Source organism: Panthera uncia, chromosome E1 (assembly GCF_023721935.1).
Source record: "Panthera uncia isolate 11264 chromosome E1, Puncia_PCG_1.0, whole genome shotgun sequence".
Lineage (NCBI taxonomy): Eukaryota > Metazoa > Chordata > Mammalia > Carnivora > Felidae > Panthera > Panthera uncia.
The window spans coordinates 15,776,854-15,798,230 of NC_064814.1; the positions used below are offsets into that span (position 1 = coordinate 15,776,854).

Here is a 21,377-nt window from a genome sequence, read left to right on the forward strand (position 1 = left end):
AATTATTTAATATATAGTCCATATTCAGTTTCTGCCTTTGTCTCAATAATGCCCTTTATAGCTGGTTTTGATTTGCTTCAATATTCAGTGTCAGATCAAGGATCATATATTTAATTTACTCATACCTTCTTATCCTCTTTTAATTTAGTTGAGTTTTTCCTGCCATTTTTGTTTGTTTTTTAGTGATAGTGGCATTTTTGAAAGATAACATTCAGTTTGCCTAAAAGCTTTTATTTAGCTCTTTTACTAGACAGTAAGCTGCTTTAGAACAGGGAATATATGTCATTTATCCCTGCTAATCTAATTTAATCTAATGATTTTATAATAATTTGGGATGCTGTGCTTCAGAAAAGGACAGCAAAAGGGAGGATTAAATAATTCTTAATCCTTTTTTCTTCTGGTTAGGCACAGAGAACCATAAGAAGCCTTGTGCCTCACACACAGCATTTCAAACACAACAGTGTGCATCACTGTTAGGTACACTTGTCAGTGTATTTCATTATCAGTAATTCCGAGTAAAAAGTAGACTGTTCAGTTCTCTCTTCTCTGTATCACATTTGCCATTTCCTCTTGAAAGTGAGGGATATTTGGTGAGTCAAGTGTATAGTTAAAATACGATGTGTGGTTTTATTACTATCCAAAGGAAAAAAAATGCTTCATAATGGTTACAATAAAGGTAATTCATGAACAGAATATTTTGAAAATTTGGGCATAGGAATGTTCAGTTTAAATTATTGTAGAATTCTTGGGGCGCCTGGGTGGCTCAGTCAGTTAAGCGTCTAACTTCAGCTCAGGTGATAAACTCATGATTCGTGGGTTTGAGCCCCGCGTTGGGCCCTGTGCTGACAGCTCGGAGCCTGGAACCTGCTACAGATTCTGTGTCTCCCTCTCTTTCTGCCCCTCCCCCACTGATGTTCTGTCTCTCTTTCAAAAATAAATACATGTTAAAAAAAAAAAATTAGGGGCGCCCGGGTGGTTCAGTCGGTTAAGCGTCCGACTTCAGCTTAGGTCATGATCTCGTGGTTCATGAGTTCGAGTCCTGCGTGGGGCTCTGTGCTGATAGCTCGGAGCTTGGAGCCTGCTTCGGATTCTGTGTCTCCCTCTCTCTCTGTTCCCCCCTACTTGCTCTCTCAAAAATAAACAAACATTTAAAAAGAATTATTGTAGAATTTTTGTGTAAATAAAACTCCTTTTTGTCTCATTCAAAACATCATGGAACTCTATACCATTGTAGGAATAAGTCTTTTGCTGAGTTATGTCACTAGGAATACATGATTTGATTTTGTTTCTTCTCCCTAGTTTCACTTTATTATTTTCGCAGCTTCCCAAGTATCTCACTGTGAAGCTCTCTGTTGTAGTGTGTTTATTATACTTAAAAAGTAGTGTGTTAAGAATATGGCGAAAGGAATACTTGATACACCCTAGTAAGAATGCAAATTATTTTTGACAGTAAGCCTAGTGACTATTGGTTTTTAATAGTTTTATTGAGATATAATTCATATACAGTACAATTTACCCCTTTTAAAATATGCAATCCATTGCTTTTTTAGTATATTCACAGTTACATACCATTCCGTTCCATTGTATGGAATTTTGTTTATCCATTCATCAATTGGACATTAAATGCCTTTTGTGAATAATGATGCTGTACATTTGTGTCCAAATTTTTGTGCATATTCGTTTCTTTTCCTTATATACCTAGGAGTAACATTCTGGGTCATACAGTAATTATGTTTAATTGTTTGAGGAGCTGCCTGTTTTTGAAAGCAACTGCACCATTTTATGTTCCCACCAGCAATATATTTCTGGTGAGAACATAGTTTCTCCACATTCTTGCCAGCACTTTTTTTGTAAATCAAGTATAATTAGCATATAGTGTTATATTAATTTAAGGTGTATAATACAGTGATTCAACAATTCTGTGCATATCTCAGTGCTCATTGCCAGCATTTTCTTACTTTTTTTTTTTAATGTTTACTTATTTTTGAGAGAGAGAGAGAGAGAGAGAGAGAACGAGCAAGTGAGCTGGAGAGGGGCAGAGAGAGAGAGGGAGACACAGAATCCAAAGCAGACTCCAGGCTCTGAGCTGTCAGCACAGAGCCCGACACGGGGGTTGAACTCATGAACCTTGAGATCATGACCTGAGCTGAAGTCAGATGCTTAACTCACTGAACCACCCAGGCACCCCCCTTACTTCTTTTTTAGTCTAGCCATTCTAGTAGGTCTGAAATGGTGTCTCATTTTGGTTATGATTTGTATTTCCCGTGAGCTAATGGTGTTGAACTTCTTTTCATGTGTTTATTGACCATTTGTATATAGTCTTTGGAGAAATGTCTGTTCAGATCTTTTGCCCCTTTTTAAATTGTTTTTGCTCTGAAGTCAGCTGTTAATCTTATTGGGATTCCCTTGTAAGTGATGCATTATATTTCTGCTTTTTAAGACTTTCTCCTGAGGGGGTTCCTGGGTGGCTTAGTAGGTTAGCGGTCTGACTCTTGATTCCGGTTCAGGTGATTGTGGGGTTGTAAATGGGGTCTAGCCCTGCTTGGGATTCTTTTGCTCCCTCTCTCAACGCCTCTACCCCACTCACACGCATGATCTCTGTCTCTGTGTCAAAAATAAATAAACTTTAAAAAAAAAAGAGGGGGCGCCTGGGTGGCTCAGTCAGTTAAGCATCTGGCTTCACCTCAGGTCATGATCTCACTGCTTGTGAGGTCGAGCCTGTGTTGACCGCTCAGAGCCTGGATCCTGCCTCAGATTCTGTCTCCCTCTCTCTGCCCCTCCCCTGCTCACACTCTGTCTCTCTCTCTCTCCCTCTCAAAAATAAACATCAAAAAAAAGGGGGGGGTGTGTGTGCCTGGGTGGCTCCGTTGGTTAAACGTCCAACTCTTGATTTTGGCTCACACTTGGTGGGTTCGAGCCCCGAGTCAGACTCTGCACTGACACAGCATGGAACCTGCTTGGGATTCTCTGTTTCCCTCTCTCTCTGCCCCACATGCGCATGTTCTCTCCCTCTCTCTCACTGTCTAAAATAGATAAATGAACTTTAATTAATTTCTTTATTTTTAAGATTTTTGTCTTTGTCTTTTTTCTTTCCCTTTTTTTTTTTTTAGAGAGACAGAGATAGCATGAGCAGGGGAGGGAGAGGGAGAGGGAGAGGGAGAGGGAGGGAGGGAGGGAGGGAGAGAGAGAGAGAGAGAGAGAGAGAGAATATCCCAAGCTGGCACTGCCTGCTCGAACCTACAAAGCCATGAGATAGATCATGACCTGAGCTGAAACCAAGAGTTGGACGCTTAACTGACTGAACCACACAGGCTCTCCAAATAAATAAGCTATAAAAAATTTTTCTTTCAGAAGATTTTCTCCTGTCTTTGCCTTTGAGCATTTTTCCTGTGATGTGCCTGTTTGTGGGTCTCTTTGTGTTTATCATGCTTGGAATTCATTAAGCTTCTTGGATGAATAAGTTGTTGCTTTTCAGTAAATTTGAGAAATTTTCAGCCATTATTTCTTTGGATATGTTTTTCTGTTTCTTTCCTGCTCCCCCCTCTCTCTCTCTCTCTGTCTCTGTCTCTGTCTCTGTCTCTGTCTCTCTTACCTCAATTATGTGCATTGTGGCATACTTAACATTTTCCCACGTTTCTCTGAAGCTGTTTATTTTTCTTCTATTTTCTCTCTGGTTTTCAGCTTGCATAATTTCTATTGATCTATCTTCACATTTGCTAATGATTTCTTCTGTCATTTAATTTCTACTCTTGAGCCTCTCTAGTGCATTTTTTTTATTTCCATTATTGTGGTTTTCAACTCCATAATTCCCCTTTTTTAAAAAATATATATTTCTTTGTTTCTATTGATATTCGCTGTTTAATACAACATTGACATTCACACTTTTTTTCTTTAATTGTGGTTTCCTTTGGCTCTGTGAACATACTTATATGGCTGTTCTGAATATTTTTCTGTTAAATCCAATATCTAGTCACTCTCACAGGTAGTTTCTTTAGTCTGCCATTTTTTCGTCCTGGTATATGGGTCATATTTTTGTATTTCTTTGCATGCCTTATGATTTTTTGTTGGAAACTGGTCATTTTAGATGATGTATTGTACCAACTCTGGGTACTGAGTTCTCATCCCAGTCTTGAACTTGTTATTGTTTTGTTTTTAAAGAGAAGCTCTTACTTTCTTTTTTTTTTTTAAGTTTATTTATTTTTGACAGAGAAAGACCGAGAATGAGTGGGGGAGAGGCAGGGAGAGAGGGGGACAGAGGCTCCAAGTAGGCTCGTGCTGACAGCAGAGAGCCCAGTGCGGGGCTTGAACTCACGAACCATGAGATCGGGACCTGAGCTGAAGTCATGCTTAACTGACTGACCCACCCAGGTGCCCTGATGGACTTATTATTGTTGTTTGCTTGTTTATTTGTTTAGCGACTGGCTAGATTATTTTAGTGACGTCTTTTCTATCCACTGTTCATCCAGTGTCAAGCCTCTGGTGGTGACTTTGGGGAGACACAGCTTTAAGTATGCCTACAGTCACCCTGGGATGACTGGTACTAACAGAGCTTTCGTTCCCTGACCAACCCAGCTGTTAAAACTCCACTAATTGCCCGGATTGCTCTCTTGTTTTCAACAGTGCCCTGAGGCTTAAATTCCTCTACAAACTAATCAGATCAAATTGGGGCTCCTTGGAAGGAAGAGTTTCTGAGGTCAGTGTTTGCTGTTTGTTCTGACCCCAGGAGGACTTCTCCCAGGTGTCTTATTCCCTGGTTCTCTTCTGCAAACTAGCTGGCCTACAGTCTAAGCCGTATCTTCATTTCACCCACAGATCTTCTGTTTGCCTTTCTTTTACCACAGCTTCCACTGTTCTTGAGAATACTCTTAGGCTTAAACTCGTCCATGGGAATGAAGTCAAGTCTTTTGGGAAGAGATTTGGTACTAAGTGTTCCTGCCTTTCTCCTGAGGCAGAGTATTTGAGTCAGGTTCCTGGACTTGGGGATGGGGATGATGGCAATCTTTTCTGTGAGTGACATTCTGGATCTGGGAGCTGAGTGCTGGAGCTGGTGGAGGATGGGAGTAAGGTGGGAGGGAAGTGCATGCAGCAGCCTATCCGGATGTGGAGCCACCATCATCTCATGAGCGGGACGGAAGAGCTCTTGGGGTCCCACTATGCTCAGTGTGCCACGCCTGAGGTATAGCTTCTGTTCTGCAAGTGGGGGTTGCACACGGGGGAGCCCCTGCTTTTGATGTACTTGCCTGGGACTTAGTGTCAGCAGCAGGGGCCTGGGGACAGTCCAGCTCCTTAGAGAAGAAAGCTCTTGGACTGAGAGCTGGGGGAAGAAGGAGCCATGTGTTCTTGGCCGCTGCAAGAACGGGAACATTGCTGACATGGGAGAGGGGAGGAGTGGGAGTGGTCTGGGTTCAAATTCCTCAGACTTTGACCTTTGAGCCTAAATTTTCATAGATTTTATTGAATGATTATTTTCTTCATTTACTGTTTCCCCTTAGGGACTATTTCCAGAGGCTTTGAATGATGGGGTTTTTTTTGTTTGTTTGTTTGTTTTTTAAATAATTTTCACCAGTTTCACTGAGGAGCGGGCCAGCAGAGCCCCTCATACCATTAGGGTGGAAGTCAGTCTCTTGTAACTTTGGTTTTTGAGCTAGTGGTCATGCCTCCTTAAAGCCTGACTCAGAAAAGCAGTTCCTTCATATTCTAGTCTCTGACCATTCTTTGTAAGAAACTCTTAACATCCTCCTTAACATATCAACTTTCAGATGATGCCTGTATGATACAGAAGGGCAAGAGAATGGATTTCCCTTGCTTATTTTCCTTAAAAAATGAATTCACTGCGTGCAGAAGTACTCTAGAAGGGAAAATTTGCACATGATTACAGAGTTGGTATTTTTAAATGTTTATGTATTTATTTTTGAGAGAGAGAGCACGAGTGAGAAAGAGTGAGCAGGAATGGGGGAGGGGCAGAGAGAGAGGGAGAGAGAAAATCCCAAGCAGGCTCTGAGCTGTTAGTGCACAGCCCCTCGCAGGGCTCAAACTCCTGAACTGTGATCATGACCTGAGTCAAATCGAGAGTCGGACACTTAAAGATTTTATTTTTAAGCAATCCCTACACCCTACATCATGGGGCTTAAACCTACAACCCCAGGATCAAGAGTTGCATGGTTTACCGACTGAGCCTAGAGAATTTTAATGTGAGGGCACCATCGTATAGTTGATGGAGTTCTTTTCAAGTTGGCTTTTACGGGTACTGTAGTTAATTCTTGACTTCTTTGACTTCAGACATCAAAATTGGCAGGCTTCTTCAGTGTTGCTGTCATCTTAAATTAGTTTCTTTTGATTCCTTTTTTTTTTTTTCCTCTCTTTCCAGGGGCCACTCAATAGTGAGTCTTCCAATCAGAGCTTGTGCAGCGTGGGGTCCTTGAGTGATAAAGAAGTAGAGGTAAGAGGCCACATTCACTGTGAGACTACACGTTCCCACACCCTCAGTCTGGGTTGAAAGGTAGCACTGCATAACTCCAGGATTCTGATTTAGGACTTGCCTTCTATCTTCTTATAAGTTTGATATTTTGTACCTACTCTCATACTGTGAAAAAGTTAACAAAATGCTAATTGTGATGTATATGGTATTTAACAGACTCCTGAGAAAAAACAGAATGACCAGCGAAACCGGAAAAGAAAAGCTGAACCATATGAAACTAGCCAAGGTATTAATAATTTCATACCAATAAAAATACTAAATTCTTGGAAGTTAGATACTTAGAATTTCCAACTCACACGAAATAATTAGTTCCTACACAAGGATTCCTAACAAAGGAGATTTGTGTACCTTAAGGGAATATCAGGCTGTTTATTATAGACTCGCCATTTGATACACACTTGCCAAAAGTGTCAGTTCTTTGGGGACCCTCGTTTTCCCTGTTGTAAGTTAACGATCTTCTCACCACAGGTTTTTCTTCAGACTAAGCGTGTATTATACAGAAAAGAGGTGACATTGGTGTTGTAACCATGTCTTGCATTAGCTCAGTGATTTGTTAATAATTGGTAGCCAGAAATGGTTTCATTTACATGGCTGTCCTTTGTACCTGCTCTCCTGTGGCAATTCAGTTGAGCATTGGCACCCAGTGGGCTAAATCTATAAATATGATGGGTTATGATGCCGAATATCTTTGTGTAATTAAAGAGGGAATAAATGGTTTGCTTCATCACCTCCACCCCCTCTGAGGAATGGAAGTCACAGTCTTTTTTGCATTTTTCTTATTTTTTTATCTACAAATTATTTTTTACTTTTGGGCAGGGGGCAGAAAATTGTCCCAAAGCGACATGGTCACATAAAGTTTTTTGTGGCCTAGCATAAAACCCTTTAGTCCTGATGAGTTTGTTTTGAATTTTTTGTTCTCTTGATTGAGGGCATGGACTGTACATTTGTTTTATTTTGATTCATAGCTGTGGCCTAGGTTTTCTTACCATATTATAAAAGAAAGATTAGCAAATCTTAAAGGAAAGCAAGCTGAGAAAAAGTCTTCCTTTCACTGCTTATTAAGGCTTTTATTAGATGGAGGAAACTGTCTCTGTTCTTAGGATACAGGTAATTTGGCTTATTTGTTAAAAGTAAAGCCAGTACTTGAATTGATGATGACATACACAGTTAGTGAATGCATAGTACGTTTTAGTGAATGATGGTTTACGTATGTTGTTGGAAAAACTATACTTACTTTGGTTTCGTTTTCAGGGAAAGGCACTCCTAGGGGACATAAGATTAGTGATTACTTTGAGGTAAGTTAAATTTTTGGAAAAAAAGTTTATAGTGACTTTTTAAAAATCTGAATCCTTGCCTTCATTTAAGGCTTTAGAAAGCAATGTTTTGCCTTTACTGTGCTCTCCTCCCCTTCCTCCCCGTCTTCATCAATCTGATGTTGGCCCATCTCTCTCTGTTAAGAGGACACTGCTGCTGACTTCCTAAATTTAAATTTGTTTATGATGTGTCTTGTCTGTGATGATATAAAAATTCACAAATGAGGTGATGTTTCTCTTGGCCAGACTAGGTTTCGGGTCTTGCAAAGATTGAAATGGAGTGACTTGGACTCTTCTTTTGTCCTCTTCCCTTTAGTTCGGTGGGACACGTAGCGAGCTCACTGACCCATCGTTAGTGGTTCCTAAAGAAGACACTAACATCCACTGTACCACTCACTGTATTCCTGCTTCGGGTTATTTTGAGACAAGAAGGGAAAACATTCTTCTCTGGTGTCCTTTCAAAACCATGTGTACCTTCAGCTTTCAGCCACGTTTTCTTTATATCTTTTTGGTACATTTCTGCTGGAGCTCCTTCTTAAAATCTCGCTGAAAAGCTAGCCAAAATTTGACTTACATGGTATTTTTCTCTTTAGCATGAGATGTATTGACTTAAAGGGGCCATATAGTTAAGACCTGTTTGTGTGTTAATCTTTTACTCTCCTTATCTGAAGCACAGTACTGTTTTGAATTATTCATATCCGTTTTTCCCTGTTGGCCAGTTTGCTGGGGGAAGCGGGCCAGGAACCAGCCCTGGCAGAAGTGTTCCGCCAGTTGCACGATCCTCACCGCAACATTCCTTATCCAATCCCTTACCGGTAAGCATTCACCTGGAGAAATTTGACACCTGTTGTAGGAGGCGAGAACCCAGGATCACTCCAGCAGTTTCTCCTCCGTTAACTACCCAGGGGAATCAGGCACTGAGGAGAAACATTCAGTGCTACCTGTGAGTCACTGAGACTCAAGTCTGTCTCCGTAAATTTATGTTGCACAAGAGCTACCCCTGTTTCTCAGTATAGTAAGTTACCTCTAAGCCTACAGCTCAGTTCTGTCAAGGAAATGATTTCCAATTTAAACGTAAACTTTGTATCCTTGCCAAACTTAAATATAAGTTTGGCATTTGATTTATTTTCAAGGCTTTCTCAGTGATGTGGTAGAGAAACTCATGTTACTCAAATTTGAGATGGGTTTGTTACCTTCCCTTTTTTTTTTTTTAAATAAGATTTTTATTTTTAAATAATCTCTACGCCCAGTGTGGGGCTCAAACTCACAACCCCTGAGATCAAGAGTCGCAGGCTTCACCCACCGAGCCAGCCAAGCCCATCTGTTTCCTTCCTTCAAGTGAGAACTGAAGATCTTAAGACCATTATAGCCAGATTAGTGGTTCTCAACGTGGGGTAGTTTTGCCTCTCAGGGAATATTTGGCACTGTTGGAGTAATTTTTGATCACAACTGGAGGGTGGGAGGAGGGAGCTGTAGGCATCTAGTAGGCAGAGGCCAGATGCTAGTAAACATCCTACAAAGTACAGAACAGGCCCTCATGGTAAAGAGTTACTTGCTCCAATTGTCACTGGTGCCGAGATTGAGACTCCTGAGCTAGCTACCTAATAGGGGATTTTGTGTTAATTTACTTGAGTGCCTTTGGATAAGTTGTTGATACCATACGAGATCTTTGTACTCAGGAGTGCGTTCTCTCTGCTGATGCCTCAGGTATTGCTTTGGGATTTGGGGGAAGAGGGATCTCCCTATGTTCAGTTTTTGTGCTAGGTCTGTTTTTAGGAAAGCTGTTTGACTCTGCTACCTTAGCAGAATTGGGTAATACTGATCTTCTCCTAAGTGATTTAGTCTTCTGTGTTAAAGTGTTTAGAATGCATTTCTTTTCCTCTTCTATCTCGTAAAGACATGCATTCATTAAGGTGACCGCACTTATTAAAGCACTTAGTAAACTGTATCCAACTTGAAAATTTGGCTATTATCTTGTCATCCTTGCTATATTTAAAAATGTTAGAAATGTAAAGGGGTGCCTGGATGGTTCAACTGGAAGTGTCCTTCTCTTGATCTCAGCTCAGGTCACGATCTCACGGTACATGAGATCAAGCTCCACATCAGGGTCTATGATGACAGCACGGAACCTGCTTGAGATTCTCTCTCTCTCTGTCTCTCTGTCTGTCTCTCCCTTTCCCTCTCCCTCTCTCTCCCCCCCCCCCCCCCCCCCCCCCCCCCCCCCCCCGCCGGCACTCCTGCACGTGCATGTGAGCTCTCTCTCTCAAAATAAATATTTTAAAAAAATGTTAGAAATGTTTGATGTGTAGATCTATTTGGTTAGGTTGAGGGTTTTTAGGTAACTGTTGAGGAGGCTTGTGTCTTTATTTTTCTTAACAGTTATTTATATGTTCATTAAAATTTTTTTTTAGAATTTGTAAAGTAATCTCTACACCCAACGTGGGGCTCAAATTCACAGCCTCAAGATCAAGAGGTGCATGCTCCACTGCCTGAGCCGGCCGGGCACCCCTATTTTTAATTTTTAAACCAATTAAAGTGCTTAAAGTATTCCAACACAAGAAAGAAATATTACCAGCCTCCCTCCCCAAACCCCCTTATGCTCCCTGCCAGTTATTAGCCCCCTCCCTGTCATTGGGAATAGTCACTGTCCTGATTTCTAACAGCAGAGATGTTTTTTTCTTTCTGTTTTTGTATTTTGTATGAAAGAAATCATACAATGTACACTCTTATGTCTGTCTTTTGTTCAACATTACTTCTGTGAGATGAATCCATATTGTCGTGTGTTTTGTTGTAGATTACTCATTGTCACTGGTGTGTGGGATGATTTTAATATTTTTATTTATAACATTTTAATTAAAAAAATTTTTTTAAGTTTATTTATTTTGAGAGAGAGTGTGAGCAAGCAAGCAGGGCAGGGGCAGAGAGAGAGGGAGGGAGAATCCTAAGCAGGTTCCACGCTGTCAGCACAGAGCCCATCATGGGGCTCAAACTCATGAACTGTGAGATCGTGACCTAAGTTGAAATCAGGAGTTGGACATTCAACCAACTGAGCCAACCAGGCGCTCCTATATTTTAATTTTTAACTATTTGGTTAATCTGTTGCACATCTTCTTCCACTAGAATGTTAGTCTCATGAGACCAGGGACTTTGCTTTGTAGTTGATTGCTGTTTCCGTCTCTCAGTCTTGTTACCTAATGGTATAATTATTTTTACTGTTTTTTTGACTTGACGTGAAGAGATAATATCTTGTTCAGTTTTTGGTCTTTAACACCCAAAACCGTGCTTGGCACATATAGCAGATACTCAGAGTTGTTGAAAAGAAGAATCGAGGGGCGCCTGGGTGGCTCAGTTCGTTAAGCGTCCAACTTCGGCTCAGGTCATGATCTCGCGGTCCATGGGTTTGAGCCCCGCGTCAGGCTCTGTGCTGACAGCTCAGAGCCTGGAGCCTGTTTCAGATTCTGTGCCTCCCTCTTTTCTGACCCTCCCCAGTTCATGCTCTCTCTCTCTCTCTCTCTGTGTCTCAAAAATAAATAAAGGTTAAAAGAAAAAAAATTAAAAAAAAAAAAGAAAATAAGAATCGATGGATAAAGAATTATTTTAGTTTCTTTCCCCCTAAGTATTTTTTTTTGTATTTTTTATTTTTAAAAATTTACATCCAAATTAGTTAGCATATAGTGCAACGATTTCAGGAGTAGATTCCTTAGTGCCCCTTACCCATTTAGCCCATCCCCCCTCCCATGACCCCTCCATTAACCCTCAGATTGTTCTCCATATTTATGAGTCTCTTCTATTTTGTCCCCCTCCCTGTTTTTATATTCTTTTTGTTTCCCTTCCCTTATGTTCATCTGTTTTGTCTCTTAAAGTCCTCACATGAGTGAAGTCATATGATTTTTTTCTTTCTCTGACTGACTAATCTCACTTAGCATAATACCCTCCAGTTGCATCCATGTAGTTGCAAATGGCAAGATTTCATTCTTTTTGATACTCCATTGTATGTATGTATATATATACATATATACATATATACATATATACATATACGTATACATATACATATACATATACATATATATACACCACATCTTCTTTATCCATTCATCCATCGATGGACATTTGGGCTCTTTCCATACTTTGGCTATTGTTGATAGTGCTGCTGTAAACATGGGGGTGCATGTGCCCCTTCGAAATAGCACACCTGTATTCCGTGGATCTATGCCTAGTAGTGCAATTGCTGGGTGGTAGGGTAGTTCTATTTTTAGTTTTTTGAGGAACCTCCATACCGTTTTCTAGAGTGGCTACACCAGCTTGCATTCCCAGGTTCTTTTGTATTTTTTGTTGAAAACAAAGAAGTACCTAAAACATGAGGCTTTTAATGCAGGAGTTTGGTAAAAACTACAACTCATAGCTGGCAAACTAAGAATGATTTTTAGATTTTTAAAGAGTTGTGGAGACAGAAGAATATATCGCAGAGATGTTATATGGCCTGTAAAGCCTAAAATATTTGTGTGGCCCTTCACAAAAAGGAAATCCTTATAAAGTTAACTCCATATACTCATTCCTTAGGTCAAGAAGTAAAATATTTCCAGCACCCTGGAAACCTGTGTGCTCTTCTCTGATTACAACGCTCTCTACCCTGGAAACAACCACTGTTCTAACTTTCGTGATTATAATGTGCTCTTCCTTACAGTTCGACCATGTGTGTATCCCTAAACAATATAGTTTTGTTCTGTCATTAAGTCAGTTTTGTTAATCATGGCGTTTAATCATAGTTTTTAAATTTTCTGTATTCTGATTTTTGGTTGTTTGTCCTGGCAGTTACCAAGAGAGGTGTATTTATTATCTCTCATGATTGTGCGAGTTGTTTCTTCATGTATTTATAGTTTTGCTTTGTGTATTATTAAGTGACCCTTCATCTCTTATGATACTTTTTGCTCTAAATGCATTTTATCCAATATTTAATGTATCCAAACCATTATATGGTATAGATATTTCCATTTTTATACTACCAGCTTTTCATTATGTTTTCAGTATACCTGACAAATAGTTGAATTTTTCTTTATTCTGTCTAAAGTATTTTTTTAACGTTAGCTTTTATTTTATTTTATTTTATTTATTTTTAACATTTATTTATTTTTGAGAGACAGAGAGAGGCAGAGCATGAGCGGGGGGTGGGGGAGAGAGATACAGAATCTGAAGCAGGCTCCAGGCTCTGAGCTGTTTGTTAGCACAGAGCCCAGTGCGGGGCTCGAACTCGTGAACTGCGAGACCATGACCTGAGTTGAAGTCAGGTGCTCAACCAACTGAGCCACCCAGGCGCCCCTTTAGCATTTATTTGCCATCTTTTAATGTGTTTTCTCTTCATGCTGCATATTCTCTTTTCTTTCATTTCTTGCTTTATTTGGGTTGTTGTTTTTTTGGGGGGGGCGGGTTAATCATTGTGTATTCTCATTCTCCACTAGAAGCTAGGTCCTGTTCGGTGTTTCTCATAGAAATTACCACACATATCTTCAGTTTGCCAAAGTTTGATGTTAATAGTATCTTTATCCTCCTCCCAAATAAACAATGACCTCAGAACATTAACTCCATTTACTTGCTACTAACTTGGTGGTGGTGGTGTATGTTTGTATTTTGCTTTTGTTTGTTTTTTTTTTTTAGCCTCATAAAACATTATTAGTTTATATTGTCACTGTTCATCTATTTGATACTGTCAGTGTTCATTTACCTCTTTCTTTGTACTTCTTTTTTGCATCTTACGTCTTCTACCTAGGGTCCCTTTCCTTCTACCTGAAGTATTCCTTTAGTATTCTTTTATATGTATCTGCTGAGGAGTTAATTGTCTAGGTTTTGTTTGCTTAAAGTACTTAATTTTGCTTTTATTCTTGAAAGATACTTTTGCTGTGTATATTTTTACATTGGCATTTTTTTTCTCTTAACAGCTGAATGTATTATTACCATCTTTTGACTCCCATTGTTACTACTGAGAAAACAACTTTCATATATCTCTCATTTCTTTGAAATTACCTGCTCTTGTTTTCCCCTGGCTGGTCTGCAGTTTCACTATGATGCATCCTTTTATTTCTCTTGTTTGTAATGTGTTAGGGTTTTTTGTTGGGTCTTGTACCGGTTCTGGATAATTATTAGCCATTGTCTCTTCAGATATTGTCTCTGCCCTGTTCTCTTTTTCTTTTTCTTATGAAATTCCAATTAATTGTGTGTCACACCATCTCACCTTATCACTTTGCCTTTTGACTTTTTTCTACTTTCTCTTAGTCTCCATTTGCTCCATTCTGGATAGTTTCTTGCCTGTCTGGTCCCAGATTCTCTTGTTTTGTTGCATCTAATTTGCTGTTAACCTCACTGAATTATTATTATTATTTTTTAATGTTTATTTATTTTTGAGAGAAAGAGCGCAAGCAGGGAAGGGGCAGAGAGAGGGGGACAGAGGATCTGAGGATCTGAAATGAGCTCTGTGCTGACGGCAGTGAGCCTGATGTGGGGCTTGAACTTGCAAACGTTGAGATCACGACCTGAGCCGAAGTTGGACACTCAATCGACTGAGCCACCCAGGCTGTCCAACTGCACTGAATTGTTAATTTTTGTTATTGTGTTCCCTGCTGATACTTTCAAGTTTGTCTTTTATTTATTTATTTAGTAGAGTATTTATAATCTGTATTTGATAATTCTGGCATTTGATGTGTTATGAATCTATTTGTTGTCTGTTGTTTTTCCTAGCTGTTGCTCAGGGCTTTATTTCTTTTACGCTTCTTTGGTTTTTTGACTGTGTGCCGCTCATTTTTCCTGAAAAATTATTTGTGAAATTTCTTTGAGATCTAAAAGATGTGTTCCTCCAGGGAGAATTTTTCTTTGCTTCTTCCAAATGCCTAGAGATTTTACCCATCCAGTACTACTTTAAACCACTGAATTCATGGCTTGCATTTTGTTTGATTGGTTTATTTTGTTTGTTTGTTTCAGCTACCCAGTCGGTATTGATCTGGATTGTGTTAACATTTCTCAGGGGAGCCCCCGCTCCCTGTATTGCCAGGGCAACTTCCTTGTAGTTCTCTGAGGGTGGAGGAAATTTTTCTCCTGGTTTACATTTTCCCTTAGAGTGTAACCCTTTGAAAGTCCTTGAAGCTTGAAGTGCGAAGGGTTTCCTTATTGAACCCCCTGCCCTCAGTGGACTTTGGCCTGTGACGATCCGTTTGGCACCTTGTGCTCTGTAAGCGGGATGGTCAAGATCTGCAGGTACCCTTAGGGCAAATATGATTTTAATGCTTCATTTAAGTGTCTTGCATTCCTAATTTCCCTTAGATTTTTGCCCTGGCGGATCCCTTATTTTATCAACTCTTCAATGCTTTTAACATCTTTTTTCCCCCCATGTTTTGTCCTGTTTTTATAATCATTTTCTAAGGGAAGGTTAGTTCAAACATCCTAGCCTGCTGTATTTCCAGAAATATTCTATAAAATCTTTCAACCCTTGGCAAACATTTATTGAGTACATAGCAGAATGATTAATTTTAGTATTGGGGCTTCAGAGATACAGTCTCCCAAGTAGTGCAGATATTGCTGTGAATGGGTATCACAAGCACATTGGAGCCTGAATTTAAACAGTTGCATTTGGTTGGGGTAGGAGTGTTGGTCTCGAGGAGGTGGACTCTGCTTACAGATTAAAAACCTAAATTCTTTTGTTGGGATCATTTTGGTTAGTTTATTTTACTTTTATTTTCTAAAATGAAAATGTTAGTTTTTCCTCATGAAGGGATACATACATGTTGATTATGAAAGTCCAACAATTCAGGTCTCCTCCAGAACTGTTATTAAAGGGTTTACTGGGCATATATGTACATGTATGTTCATATAATAGTTTCCTAATTTCTGTTGTTTTATTTGTTTAACCAGTATCCTGTAAACATTTTTTTTTTTCCTCTAAATAGTGCCGTAACAAATGTCCGTGTGTGTGTGTGTGTGTGTCTTTCGCATTTCTTTTCTTTTGCTTTGGATAAATTTCCAAGCTCTAATGCCCTAGTCAAAGAGTATGCTTACTTTAAAATGTCATCACATAATTGCTAGCAGATTATCAGCAGTTCGCAGGTCCCAGTTTCCGTGTACCCTCCTAATACTGAAGTTTATCACTGTCATTTTGTCAGTGAGAAGAATACCTTGTTTTACCTTGCATTTCTTCATTAGTGATATTAAACATATTTTCATAAGTTTAATGGCCTTTTGGATTTCTCTTTTAACGCTTCTATAAGTTCTTTGCCTATTTATTTATCAGAGTGTTTGTTTTTTCTTCCTGATGAGGAGCACATTATTTATTAAGGTTGTTAACTCATTGTCATTTATATGGTAAACATTTTTGCCTATTTATAATTTTATCTTTTAACTTCAGGTTGACTTTTGCCGTTCAGGAGTAAAAATATTTGGAGTCAAATTTGTCACTGTTTTCCTTTATGTTTTACTGGTTTTATGCTATTCTGAGATATACCTGAATGGTTTGTATTTTTAATATCATGTTTAAAAAGTCCTTCACCACTAGAAAGTCATAAAAATACTTGTTTGTATTTTCTTGTAATTTTTATGTATAAGGAAGCAATCTACTTTTCTACTTTTTTCTGATACCTATACAAATACCCTACCATCTATTTAGTAAGTTCCCACTAATCTGAAATACAGTTTAATCACAGATTATATATCCATATTATAGGGGTCTGTTTCTGAGTTTTCTGTTCTGTGCCACTGGTTGATCTGTCTGCTCATGTACCGGTATTATACTGATGTGGTCTTGCTGTTTTGTGGTATGTTTTAATAACTAGTCAAGTTTCCCTGCTGTTCTTTATCAGAAGTTGTGTGGCTAATTTTGATTATCTTTCCGAGTGAACCTTAGAATTAATGTGTGAAATTCCACCAAATCAACTCCCAAAAGAGAGCAAGAGTGACACTGTGATCACTGCACCACTACAGCACTCTCTCGTAGCAGGAGAGAGAGAGAGAAAAGAAAAACAAAAGTAAATAAAAAGCCACATGCGTTGGCTTTTAAAGAAATTTGACATTTATAAAATTTGAATGCAGGTGCATGGTATTACTGTGTAGATCCTCTTTTACATCTGCAAGTGAATCTGTAGTTTTTCTTATATGTTATCTCCATATTTCTTAAGTTCATTTCTAAACTTATTTCTCTCGTATAGATTTTTTGAAATTTTGAATCTGCTTTTTCTTCCATTATATATTCTGGTAATAATCAATTATTGGTATATGGGGAAGCTGTTGTTTTTTGTATATTTATTTTATATTCGACCATCTTACCGAGCTCTTATTTGTTGTTTTTCAGTTGATTTGCTTAGTTTCCTTTGTGAATAGTTATATCATCCAAAAATGACACTTTTTAATCTTTAATATTTCCCCTTGTTTATACCTCATTCCCCCCCTTATCACATTGCTAAACCTTCTGTAATAATGTTGAATGATTGTGATATTAATGTGCTAACCCCTTTCTAGTTTTCTTAACTTTCTTGAGAGTGTCTTTGGTATGGCACCATTAATTTATGTTCATCTCTGAAAAAAAATACTGTGTTGTATTAAAGATGGATACTCCCAGTGTTTTTTGTTTTTGTTTTTAAGAGTTGCCCAACAACGTGCAAATCCTCTTTTGGCATCTAAAGGGAAGAATCTTGATATCTCTGCTCCCCAATACTAATGTAATGAATTATATCGGTAGATTTGCTAATGATGAACCATCCTTACATTTCTGGAATAAACCATACATAATTGTGTTATATTATTCTTTTAGTGTTCTGTGGAAATTGTGTTGCTTGTATTTATTTTCGATTTTTGCATATAAGTATAGCATGGTAAGGATAGGATTGAGAGTGAAATAAGCTTCCTGTAAATTAGGGGACAAATGTCTTCATCCTCATTTACCTACAGGATAGAAATAACATTTCCTTTGTAGGTTTGAAGGTATTGTGAAGTCGATTTGTTGAACTCTGCAAAGTAAACTGCAATTTCAGTTGTAGAAATACGGAACAATTAAAATTGTAAAATACAATTAATTTTACAGAATTCAAGTGAGATACTGTCCCAGATTTACAGATAAGTTATAATCCAGCGACAAACATATTTGTTTTCAGAGAAGGTGTTTTTCAAAAATTACTCTTCTGTGCACTGTGTTTTAATCCATTATGTGTTTTGGCAGTTTCTGGCTGCTTTCTCATGTAATCCGTGGGGTTTCTTTGATGTTTTGCAGCGGCGGGTAGAGCAGCCCCTCTATGGCTTAGATGGCAGCGCTGCAAAGGAGGTGTCGGAGGAGCAGTCCGCTCTGCCAACCCTCATGTCGGTGATGCTGGCGAAGCCTCGGCTTGACACGGAGCAGCTGGCGCAGAGGGGCGCTGGCCTCTGCTTCACCTTTGTGTCAGTGAGTACCAAGGCTGACCTGATGCAGATCCGTGTTGCCCTCGAGCTCCTTGATGGAGTTTGAGGAATTATGTTCGTGAAGAGATGATGCCGTTACTAACTGTGTGCCTTCTGAAGGTAGCGTGGTTTTCTTCAGTGTCCCTTGGTTCCAGGGGGCAGGAGGGACTACTCTGTTAAAGTCTGGGCACACCGTGGGAAAGGAAATACGGTTTTAGGTTGACAAAGAAGTGAAGAAGATACAGATCGAATTCCGTTACAGCCAAAGTACTTGTCTAATTAAAATCGCCAAGGGGCGCCTGGGTGGCTCAGTCGGTTAAGCGTCCGACTTCAGCTCAGGTCACGATCTCGCGGTCCGTGAGTTCGAGCCCCGCGTCAGGCTCTGGGCTGATGGCTCAGAGCCTAGAGCCTGCTTCCGATTCTGTGTCTCCCTCTCTCTCTGCCCCTCCCCCACTCATACTCTCTCGCTCTCAAAAATAAAATAAACATTAAAAAAAAAATTTTAAAATCGCCAAACTCCAGGCGTCACTTATTTGAAGCAGCGTGTAGGTCAGAAAATGTTAGCAGGTAGGCGGGCATTCTGTAGTGTGTGTGCCAGTCTGTCTCCCCTCCGTGGTACTGGCGTGACCTGTACGCTTGCCTCCTCTCACCTCTTCACAGTGTTGGGACAGATACTTTTTCCAGGAGTATTTGGCTACCTGTTTGCTGTTCTCAGCTTGCTTCTTTCTCTCTCCTTGGAGAACAAGTAGGTCTGACCCCATTTTTACTTACCAAATTATCTAGTGCAGTTTGACTCCAGAGTTGTTATTTTTCTTGGTTTCTGTGCCCCACCACAGATGATACAGAGCAAGGGAAAGCCCCGTTACCCTATTCTTCCATTTTTGGGGGCCTCTTTCAGAGCTAAAGTCATCACTGATCCAAATTTCTTTCTCTTCTCCTGGTTCATTCGCTCCACTTGTAACCTAAGTTTTCTCTTTATTTGTTTCGTGGATTCTGAGTCGTTAATCCACATGCAATTGTATTCAAAAAGGCCATGAAAAGGGTGGGTGCCTTAAGGAAAGGAAATAAAAATTATGAAGTAATTAGCGAACCATTGCGCACAACTTGGAATACTTTCTTACAGTTATTATTGCTTTTCCTCAAAGAGATATTACAGCTTTTTTTTTTTTTTTTAATTTTTTTTTTCAACGTTTTTTATTTATTTTTGGGACAGAGAGAGACAGAGCGTGGACGGGGGAGGGGCAGAGAGAGAGGGAGACACAGAATCGGAAACAGGCTCCAGGCTCCAGGCTCCGAGCCGTCAGCCCAGAGCCCGACGCGGGGCTCGAACTCACGGACCGCGAGATCGTGACCTGGCCGAAGTCGGACGCCTGACCGACTGCGCCACCCAGGCGCCCCGAGATATTACAGCTTTTAAACTTAGAGAATTTTTTAAGCATCAAAGGAATGGAGAGACTTCTTGTGTGAAGAGGGTCTAATTTTATCTGTGGGTGTCAGAAACACAACACAAAATTGGAGAATTGACCAATACAGTCCTGTGTGTGGGCCTGACAGTAGTATGGCATAGTTTGTGTGAGAATGTTGTGGTGCTCTATAGTATGCTTACAGAGTGTGTGTCTGTGCGCGTGTGTAAAAATTACATTGTTTACTCTTCACTGACCATTAAATCTTCATCTTCGAGCTAACTTTCCCAGGCAAAACCTTGGATAATCAGAGGTTTGTTTGTCCTTATGTTCTTTTATTGCCTTTTTGAAAGCTATTTCCATTTCACTTGAGGGGAGTTCCCTTTGTTTATTGCACGAATACTTACTGAATGCCCACTATGTGACAGGCATGTAGCTAAGTACCCAGGATTTCGATCAGCAAAACTCGGTCCCCTATTGTGAGCCTTCCAAAAAAGGTATTGGGATGGGTGCACGTGGATAACGGCTTCCTCAGTCCTATCAGCTAGTGCACTCAGGCTGTCAGAGGAGTGCAGATGCTATAGCCAGATTGTTCTCATGGAAGGGAGAGATGGCAGAGAAGAGTAAGAAATGAACGTGTCTGAAGAAGGAACAGGGAAATAAATGTGAAAAACAAAGGCTTAAATGGTTTGGTACCGTTCTGGATCTCTCTGCTTCTCTGCAGTTCCAGCCAGGATATAAGCTTAGTAGTCTAAAGAAAGAAGAAAGCAGAAGAGTTAACATTAACATATTTAAAAAAACGTTTTTAATAAATAAAGACCAGCAGTTTCCTGACAAATAGGCAAAAGCTATTAATTAGCAGGCAGTTTTACGGGGTAGGTGGAGGGAAGACAGATGACTAATAACATGAAAACTGCCTAACTTCAGCCGTGGAGAGATGCAAAATAAAACAAGGTATAACACTTTTGACCTGTCAGAGTGTTAAGGATTGTTACATTTGATAATTCTCAGTGTAGATTATAGTTTAGATACACATGCAAGTTTTATACTGACTCTAAATTGGTGCAGTCTCTTGGGCAAGTTGGTTTGTATCCGAGTGTTAAATTTACATGTCCTGGGACCCAGGAATTCTATTCCCATAAAACTATATGAAGATGTTTATTGCACTGTTTATTATTGCAGAAATCCGGAAGTGGTTTCCCTTCACCGGTGTTTCACAGGAACTTGTATCGAGGGTGTCTGTGGCCTCCACACTGCTGCACCCAGTGATCAGTCCTCAGAATGTATCTGTCCAGCATGATTCATTAGCCATAACTGATGACTCCTTTCTCCAAGCGCGTCCTCTTGTGCTCCCCTCCGCTTCCACTCTTTTTGTTCTTTCTCATTTCCCAGACCTCTAAACAGTGGAGTGCCCCAGGGCTCAGTCTTCAGACTTTTGTCTACCTTTATTCTCTACATAATCTCATTGAGTTTCTTTGCTTTAGTTATCACCCACATGCAGAGCACTTCCAAGTTTATATCTCCAGCCCAGAGCCCTGCCCCGAATTCCAAATGTATGTAGTCAGTTGCTTCTAGACTTTTCTTTATGTCTGATAAGCATATCAAACCTAACGTGTCCAAAATTGAACTCAATCCAAACCCATTTCTTCAACAGCCTTCCACATCTCAGTAACTGTCCATTCTCTCCTTCTAGTTGTTTAAAAACCATGGAGTCATTCTTGTCTCTTCTCTTTATTTTATATCCCAGTTACAAATCCATCAGTAAATCTTACTATT

At 39.7% G+C, this 21,377-nt stretch overlaps 2 protein-coding genes across 9 annotated transcripts in view; one reads left to right on the plus strand and one right to left on the minus strand.

The window, feature by feature from the left end:
• Window positions 1-21,377, minus strand: part of CDC27 (cell division cycle 27) — an 803,505-nt gene that overhangs the window by 732,699 nt on the left and 49,429 nt on the right. The window lies entirely within an intron of this gene.
• The window catches only part of TLK2 (tousled like kinase 2), a 113,321-nt gene that overhangs the window by 31,622 nt on the left and 60,322 nt on the right, over window positions 1-21,377 (plus strand). For 4 of the 8 annotated variants that reach the window (XM_049637592.1, XM_049637590.1, XM_049637591.1 and 1 more), the window contains exons 3-7: window positions 6,368-6,439; window positions 6,635-6,704; window positions 7,730-7,773; window positions 8,511-8,606; window positions 18,035-18,202. In XM_049637592.1, coding sequence (XP_049493549.1) covers window positions 6,368-6,439; window positions 6,635-6,704; window positions 7,730-7,773; window positions 8,511-8,606; window positions 18,035-18,202 — 450 coding nt within the window. The remainder of the gene's footprint in view (window positions 1-6,367; window positions 6,440-6,634; window positions 6,705-7,729; window positions 7,774-8,510; window positions 8,607-18,034; window positions 18,203-21,377) is intronic. The other 4 variants (XM_049637594.1, XM_049637593.1, XM_049637597.1 and 1 more) reach the window with 2 other exon arrangements.